Consider the following 8663-nt stretch of genomic DNA (forward strand, 5'->3'; position numbering starts at 1 on the left):
GGGTGGTGGGACTGTTGGGTGGTGGGACTGTTGAGTGATGGGACTGTGGGGGTGCCCGTGCAGGGCCAGGGGTTGGACTGTGAGCCTTGTAGGTCCCTTCTAACTCAGCACATTTTGTGTTCGTGCGGCTTTGTGCGGTCACGCCGCGTTCGCAGCGGGGTTCGGGCCGGCCCATCCCCGGGCCCCCCTCACGGCCCCGCGCCCGCCATGGCGACCCCGGAAGCGGAAGTGGCCGCGCGCCCCGGACGCGCCGCGGCTCCTTCCCGGAAGTGCCGCCCGCGCCGCCATCTTGGCTCGGAGCCGTGAGGGGACCCCGGCCGGCCCTGCCCGCCCCGCCCGCGCCGCCGCCATCGCGGCCCGACCGCCCGCTGCCCGCGTCCCTCCCTCCGCCCGCCGGCAGGAGGGGCCGCCCGGGGCCTGGCGGGCACGGAGAGGTGAGCGGGGGCTGCCCCCGGGGGGACCGGCTGGCTGCCTCTTCCCTCTGTCTGCCCCTCAGTCCCTCTCTCTCCTTCTCCCTCCCTCCCTCAGTCTCTCCGTCCCTCAGTCCCTCCCTCCCTCTCTCCTCCTTCCCTGTGTCCCTCCGTGCCTGCCTTCCCCCCTTGTCTTCTTTCTTCCTTCACTTTTCCTCGTCCAGTTGTATTGCCCAGGTGAGAAATTGCCTTCGCGGTCGTAGCCATTTATTTTCCGTGTTTAAGATACAAGTGTTCTTCCAGGTAAGGCTTTGAGGCGCGTTAAAATGCCAGTGACCGCACTTAAAGCGTTAAAATGTTTCAGTGTGTTTTCGCAGCACGTACCGAGGGCTTATTTCAAATTATTGTTATTATTAATATATTATTAATAATAATATTGTTATTGTTATCACGTACTGAGAGCTCATTTCAAATTATTATTAATATTATTATCAGGTACTGATAATAATTATTATTATTATTACTGCTGTAATTATTATTATTATTACTGCTACTACTACTGCTTCGATTTATTACTGAAAAACACCAGAACAAATAATCGTGTCGAAGTAAAAAGATATTATTTAATTCATCTTTTAAAGTCAAAGGTGGCTTCTTTGGGGAAAGATTCTGAATTTTATGATTTTGGGAGGTGGTGGCTTCAAAAAAAAAAATGCTCTGGTGTTTCAAGCAGTTCTGACAAAAGGCAGGTTAAAGGGTTTAATCTGAGTAGGGGTGGAATATTTGACCACATCCAACTGTTGCTCGTGGTTTAAATGTTGTTTCTTTAACAAATTTTATTTGGCTGCTTGTTTGCAGAGAAGGAATAGAAAGGGTTGTAGGAATTTTAACATATATTTCGTGTCATATTGTGGGCATTGTCTTATCTCTGTTCCTAAAATCTTTCCCTTTTATTCCATGTTTAAAGCCAAGTAATTCCCTAAAGTTCTCAGGGGAAAGGGAGTCAAACAGCAGTTGTTAATTAGTGTGTTCTGTAGGTGCATTTTAAGGGCTAATTCTTTTTTTGTCTTGTAAACACCATGGGATTTCCTCCCCTCACACTGACTTGTCTCCCTTTGGATGGGGTTTTATTTCTCTGGGAGAGAATAATCTGGCTCAGGAGTTCCCTTCTGGAAATTCAGTCCTTAGCAGGCAGCAGATTTAATTCCAAGTCCTTCATCTCCAAGTCAGCAACAAGATTATTGTGGTTTGCTGTTTTTTTTAGATAACTGGATGTGTAGAAACTCCAGATGAATTTAAAACATGTAAATTTACAGCATAGATATCAAAGCTGAACAGGGAAACCAGTTACTCAAAAAGACCTTTAGGACAGAATATCCCAAGCTGGAAGGATCATCCAGTACAGATGGGACTGTGTCAGTTAAGATCTTGCCACTTAAAAAAGTGAAGGTTATTCAATTTATATTTAAAATATAAAGTGGATTGTGCAAAAACCTGGAGCAGTGTCCCAGGAGTGACTGTAGCTCTGTGTCTATTAATACTGTATTTATGTATTTTTTTTAATTAGATGAGCAACAACAGTAATAAGAGAGCACCAACCACAGCAACCCAGAGGCTTAAACAAGACTACCTGAGAATTAAGAAAGATCCAGTGCCTTACATCTGTGCAGAGCCCCTCCCATCCAATATCCTGGAATGGTAAGAGTGGGAATGGGAATTGGAATCACTCCTGGAGAGAGAACAAGATTTTCCAGGTCGTCAAGTCCGACTCCCTCACTCCTCAGCATGGGAAGCTGGGGCTGGATGATTGGATCCTCATTTTTTTTAGGGATATTGGGGGCTGATTTTGTGCTGGATCCACAGTGTTTCCATTCCCTTCTTTTCCCAGGCACTATGTTGTGAGGGGACCTGAAATGACGCCCTATGAAGGTAAAAACCACGTGTTTTGTTTGCAGTATTTAGTGATTAAATGTTGGTTTAAATGGGCAAAATAACTGAAAATAGCTCCAGGATCTGTCAGTGCAGTCTGTGGGAAAGCTGGTTGAAAAGAGGTGGTGATACAGCTGTCAGGAATGTTTCTGTTATCGAGGGGTTTAATAAAATAAAATTGAGGTGAAGATGAAGACAGAGATCTTCCTCTTAAAGATTTTGGAGCAGATAGCTCACTTTAGAGAGCGTGTGGCAAAAGATAATTCCAAAAAGTCCCATTTTGTTAGCACAGAAATGTTCTTGGTGAGCTGAGATGTAAAAATTCTCTTTATGAATTTCTCTGGAGAAAGCTTGAAATGTAGAAGCCTTGTTAATTTGTTGTAGCCACAGTGTCCTCTGGAGCCTCTCAGAAATGCTTTTTTGATTGGGATTCTTCACAGGGTTGTGTTTGCACTTAATTTCTGGAAAAATAACCTATTTTGTTGTATTAAATACACTTTGGCTGGTTTTCTTTCAATGTATTCCAGACTTGACAGCAGCAAATACTGTTTGTAAGAGAGAACATGAGATAATTGCCTCCAGACTAAATCTGGTGCAGGTTTGGGTTATTATTCCCTAGTTTTAGAGGCACAAGATGAAGAATTTGATCTCAGTGAGAGGGGGAGAAGGAGACAACAAGCCAAGGGGTTTATTTGGCCCATTTTGAGTAGCAGTTTAGGATTTAATCTTCATGCAAAACAAGTAATTCCTCTCTCTGTGTAATGCAGGTGGCTATTATCATGGGAAACTAATATTCCCCAGAGAATTCCCTTTTAAACCTCCTAGTATTTATATGATTACACCTAATGGAAGGTTTAAGTGTAACACAAGGTAAGGACCTTTTCTCTGACACTTAAGCAATTAACACCCTTTCAGCACTGTGCCTAATTGTGTGATGATTTTAATGGCAACCCCAAACCTCTTGGCTGTGTTTTTTTTTTTGAAGGTTGTGTCTTTCCATCACTGATTTCCACCCGGACACGTGGAATCCAGCTTGGTCAGTCTCCACAATCCTCACGGGCCTCCTTAGTTTTATGGTGGAAAAAGGCCCCACACTGGGCAGCATAGAGACATCTGAGTTCACAGTGAGTTCAGGGGGTGTCAGGGACCTTGGGGCAGCTTTGGCAATGGCAAAACAGCAGCTGGAATTTTGATATCTCAGAAATAAACAGCGTGGTTGGGATTTTGTCCCTCCTTCCTTCCTCTTGATGAATTGGCCAAGCAGTCACACTGACACAACCCCCTAATCCCACAGGCTGAAGAACTGAGAACATATTTATGTCTGTAAACTTATTGTAGTGAATAATGTTCACAGGTCTGATGCTGTAAATGATAGAAAGGTGGCTGGTGGTTTGCACCCTTCTTGGGGGAAATCAGGTGTTGGATTGGAGCAAATGAATTTCTCTGCAGCTGCTGCTGATGTTTTTGTTTCCTCCACAGAAAAGACAACTCGCTGCACAAAGCTTAGCATTTAATTTAAAAGATAAAGTCTTCTGTGAGCTCTTCCCTGAAGTGGTGGAGGTAAGGGAATTCAGCCCTGCAATATTTGGGTTTTCTGGAGCTGTTCAGCTTCTCTATGTAGCAGACTAATTGTTCAGGATTTTTCCCAGACTCTGTCAATCCTGGAAACCTTTTAAAAGGTCTTAATTATTGCACACAGGAGAGTGGGGAAAAGATAGACAAGAGCTTCTCACTTGAAATCCTTTCATGACTTCGACTTGCAATCCTGTCAGAGCACCCAAAGCTCCATGACTTTGACTTGCAATCCTTTCAGAACACCCAAAGCTTTTCACTTGAAATCCTTTCAGAACACCTGAAGCTCCATGACTTTGACTTGAAATCCTTTCAGAACACCCAAAGCTCCATGACTTTCAGAACACCCAAAGCTTCTCACTTGAAATCCTTTCAGAACACCCACACCTCTCCATGACTTTCACTTCCAGTCCTTTCAGAACACCTGAAGCTCCATGAATTTCACTTGCAGTCCTTTCAGAGCACCCAAAGCTTCAGGACTTTCACTTGAAATCCTTTCAGAGCACCCAAAGCTCCACGAATTTCACTTGCAATCCTTTCAGAACACCCAGAGCTCTGTGACTTTGACTTACAATCCTTTCAGAGCACCCAAAGTTTTATGACTTTCACTTCCAGTCCTTTCAGAACACTTGAAGGTCCATGACTTTGACTTGCAATCCTTTCAGAACACCCAAAGCTTTATGACTTTGACTTGCAGTCCTTTCAGAGCACCCAAAGCTTCTCACTTGCAATCCTTTCAGAGCACCCAAAGCTCCATGACTTCCACTTCCAATCCTTTCAGAGCACCCAAAGCTTTATGACTTTAACTTGCAATCCTTTCAGAACACCCATAGCTGCTCACTTGCAATCCTTTCAGAGCACCCAAAGCTCCATGACTTCCAATCCTTTCAGAGCACCCAAAGCTCCATGACTTTGACTTGCAATCCTTTCAGAACACCCATAGCTGCTCACTTGCAATCCTTTCAGAGCACCCAAAGCTCCATGACTTCCAATCCTTTCAGAGCACCCAAAGCTCCATGACTTTGACTTGCAATCCTTTCAGAACACCCAAAGCTCCATGACTTCCAATCCTTTCAGAGCACCCAAAGCTCCATGACTTTGACTTGCAATCCTTTCAGAACACCCAAAGCTCCATGACTTCCAATCCTTTCAGAGCACCCAAAGCTCCATGACTTTGACTTGCAATCCTTTCAGAGCACCCAAAGCTCCATGACTTCCAATCCTTTCAGAACACCCAAAGCTCCATAACTTTGACTTCCAATCCTTTCAGAACACCCAAAGCTCTTCCAACTCGCTTCCAACCCCTCAGGCCTCTCTCTCTCTTTTTTTTTTTTTTTTTTCCCTTTCCCTCTCCAGGAGATCAAACAGAAACAGAAAGCACAAGAAGAGCTCAACAACAGACCTCCCTCCCTGCCTCTGCCCGACGTGGTGCCCGACGGGGACGCGCACTACGGTCAGAACGGGCTCCCCCTCCTCAACGGGCACGTGCCCCTGGGCCCTGCCAACCCCCCCGGGCTCCAGCAGCCCAACCGCAACCACGGACTCCTGGGCGGAGCCCTGGCGAACTTGTTTGTCATCGTGGGCTTCGCAGCCTTTGCCTACACAGTGAAGTATGTCCTGAGGAGCATAGCCCAGGAGTGAGGAGGAGAGCAAAATAAAAAAACCCCCCCAAGACCAAAATTCTAGCGGTAGTTTGGCAGGACGAGTGGTGGGACTCTTATTTTTTGGGTTTTTTTTGGGCTCTTGGCGCCGGGAGAAATCTCGTGGGGAGTTGGAGTTAGTTTGGGTTAGGCAGAAACTTTTGCTGCTCTTCTGGTAGTTTCTCACAAGTCAAAGCATTATTGATGAGACACTACATACATTTCTAGTGCTTTGATTTTTTTTTTTTTTTTATAGCAGTCCTCCATCTGTCGTTGGAAATTTGAAAATCTCGAGCAAATAAGGCTTTTTACTTCACTGTACAATTTTTAAAACTCTGCCATTCTCTGCATATCGTTTTATTTTCGGTAGGGAAGAGTCTGTCCAGGTGTTCAGTGATTCAAGTAGGGGTTCCACGTGGACTTGGGAAGGGTTTGGTTAATGTGAACATTTGATGCTACAGAAAATTGCTGGTTTCTTTTTTTTTTCCAACTAGAATGACCATCATTGCATATCTAGTCAGTAGTGATTAGATGAGTGGGAACATAACACCACAGTGTGTTAAATGTGTTGTCTAAATTGTCACAGTGTCATTGAAGGTTTTATTTGGGCTACAAGAAGTGCAGTTGTTGGCCCTTAGCAAGGAAAAAAAAGCCTTGGAATCAGCCTCTAGTGGGAATACCCATCTCCAGGGTTGTTTGGGATTTGTTCACTTACAGATTTTCATTCTGGGAGATGTTCTTTTTGGAAAGTTGTAATAGTTCCTTCTGATCACAAGGGGCCACTGGTGAAATGATAATAAAACTGCACCCACCAATGGAGAGAGTTGAGTGTGTGTTCCAAAATCTCTGCATTCCTCAGGCTGTGGGGATTGAGGCAACCCCAGCCCTTGGGAAGGGAAAAAGGCAAAGGAGTCTCAGTGACAAACCAGCTTCCTCAGAGTCAGCTGATAATCCATCTGAAGTGTCACTGCCTGAATTAACCCTTCAAATCAGTTCCACTGTTCACTCTTGAAAAAAAAAAAAAAAACAAACCACCACCAAAAGCCAACCCCAAAATTCATCTGGGATTCTGGAAGCTTTTAGCTGTGAGTTCATCACTGTTCCCCTTCAGGTGACTGATAAATGAAATATTGCTGTTTGTTCACAGGCTTCCAGCACTGTGGGTAAACACTGAAGTTCAAAAGTCTGTCTGAAATTACTTCTTTTTTTTATTTATTTTTTTTTTAAACTGAGTTTGCTTGATTTTTCTCCCTCCTGCTTGAATTTTACCAATTTACCCAAAAGCTTTGTTTCAGCAGAGGCAAACTTGGCTGTGCCTTTCAGAATTGACACACTGTCAATGCTACAACTGTCCAAGGTGGTAGCAGGGATAAAAGCTCTGCACTCACTGTATAGTCTTATTTTAATTATTCTGAAGAGCCCAAATAAATAATTACCTCATGTGTCTAAGAATGTTTTGAAACTGTCTTATTTCCCCTTTCAGATTTTCTCTCTCTCTCTCTCTCTCTCTCTCTCAAGCTTCTTGGTATCTTGAATTTTAAACAAAAATGTCCTGTCAACCCATGAGCCAACAGCTCAGAGCACCAATAAATGTGACCAATTCTCTGCAATAGGTAGGAATTACCAAAATCAGCAGAACAGCTCTTTGCTAAAGAAATCTTAAAGCAGTTCTTCCTGATGTGAGGAAGGGAAGGAGTCAGGGTGTGTGAGGATGGGATTTGGAAAAGGCTGGATTTTAAGTGTATTTATAAAATCTTTGATTATGTTTTTTTATTATTATTATTATTATTATTATTTTATGGGTTTACCAAATCTTATTTATAACTATTTTTTCATTTACCTCTCGTATGTGCTTAATCCTAGAGACAAGTCAGGTGGGTTTGGGGGGTGCTGGGAAGGAGGGCAGTGCCATGGCTCTCCTGCAGGGCTGGGATTTTTGGGATGGCTCATGGTTTTTTTTCTCCAGGCAGGAGGAGGAGGAGGAGGTTGCACCTCTCAAACCTCTTTGTGTCCTTCCCATGCCCTTTCCTGCCATTACCAGACAGCACCTTCTGTTGCTTATCCATGTTTATCTTCTCTTCTGGAAGTTCTTTATCCACAAAAACCAAGACAAAGGCAAGGAGACCTCGGGTGGGGTGTGTTTGCACCTTCTGTGACCTCTCCAAGCTCAGAGAAAAACAGCCAGAGATGGTGAAGAAAAAGCTTTTTATTCCCTGGCAAGAAGTTGGCCTTGAGCTGCACCTGAGCACCTGAAGGTGGGTCTCTTGTTTGCAGAAACAAAACCCCCTTTTGGTCAAACCCTGGACATGCTGCTTTTTTTTTCCCCCTGAGGATTGGTTGTGTTTAAAAACCCAAAACTTCCACAATTGCAGTTTTTCTCTTGAGTCCCCTGGATTGGGAGAAAGACTTGCCAGCCATTCCAGGTGCCATCTGTGGGAAGCTGGGAGCAATCCTTAAACCCCTTGCAACATTTTTATGTCTCCTTGCCTTTGGTACCACGAGATTTATCCCCCTTTGTGTAGGTTTGACTGATTTGTGGGGTTTTTTTAAGAATTTCTAACAGTACCTGATCTTTTTGTTACCCAAGTCATTGGATGGAGGAGCCCAGGCAGAAATATTCCCATGCCCTGAGCAGTCCATTACTTGCTGGAATCAAATTAAAAGCTCTCCTTCATTATATGATCTTGGAATAAATGTCTGGCCCTCGACTTTCACGCTGCAATTCCCTAAATTTATTCTGTCAAACTGTTAGGAATTGGTGGTAGGGAGCTTCTGCAGCTGGAATTACACGACATCTTGTGGTCACCTTGAAAGATCTCTTGATTTGATTTTATTTTTTATTTTTAAAATTCTGGATTTTTGTGTAGTCATCACCTTCCTCCCCCCTGAGATTTCAAGGTCATGGAAGTGTTCCCTTGCTACGAGCATGTACTGAGGAGTGGGAATGACTGCATTGTAATGTTTGTTCATAATAAACATTCATGAGAAAACAGAGGCTTCCTGTGGGACTCTTTTTGGGAAAGGAATCACTGGGAAGAAACGGGAATGGATAAATATGAACGAGAAAACAACAACTATGGCAAAATCTGTAATTACAAATTACAATTATTCC

General features: G+C 43.9%; 1 protein-coding gene across 2 annotated transcripts; it reads left to right on the plus strand.

Moving 5' to 3' along the window:
- Positions 1–297: 297 nt before the first annotated feature.
- UBE2J2 (ubiquitin conjugating enzyme E2 J2) lies at positions 298–7000 on the plus strand. 2 transcript variants are annotated; one of them, XM_027658176.1, is made up of 7 exons: positions 298–434; positions 1978–2108; positions 2299–2339; positions 3107–3209; positions 3325–3463; positions 3819–3899; positions 5268–7000. In XM_027658176.1, exons 2-7 carry the CDS (start codon positions 1978–1980, stop codon positions 5550–5552), a joined length of 780 nt encoding a protein of 259 aa, XP_027513977.1. In that variant the 5' UTR covers positions 298–434; the 3' UTR covers positions 5553–7000. The 2 variants fall into 2 exon arrangements, with proteins under 2 accessions (XP_027513977.1, XP_027513978.1); XM_027658177.1 differs by lacking the exon at positions 298–434 and adding an exon at positions 587–713.
- The last annotated feature ends 1663 nt before the right edge of the window (positions 7001–8663 follow it).

This window comes from Corapipo altera, unplaced genomic scaffold (assembly GCF_003945725.1).
Source record: "Corapipo altera isolate COAL_440 unplaced genomic scaffold, ASM394572v1 301, whole genome shotgun sequence".
Lineage (NCBI taxonomy): Eukaryota > Metazoa > Chordata > Aves > Passeriformes > Pipridae > Corapipo > Corapipo altera.

What these genes read in the sequence shown, in the direction of transcription:
- UBE2J2 (XM_027658176.1), top strand. Translation starts at nt 1,978, where the DNA reads ATGAGCAACAACAGTAATAAGAGAGCACCAACCACAGCAACCCAGAGG. An exon ending in CCATCCAATATCCTGGAATG is followed by an intron (nt 2,109 to 2,298) that starts GTAAGAGTGGGA and finishes TTCTTTTCCCAG; the next exon opens with GCACTATGTTGTGAGGGGAC. An exon ending in AGGTTTAAGTGTAACACAAG is followed by an intron (nt 3,210 to 3,324) that starts GTAAGGACCTTT and finishes TTTTTTTTGAAG; the next exon opens with GTTGTGTCTTTCCATCACTG.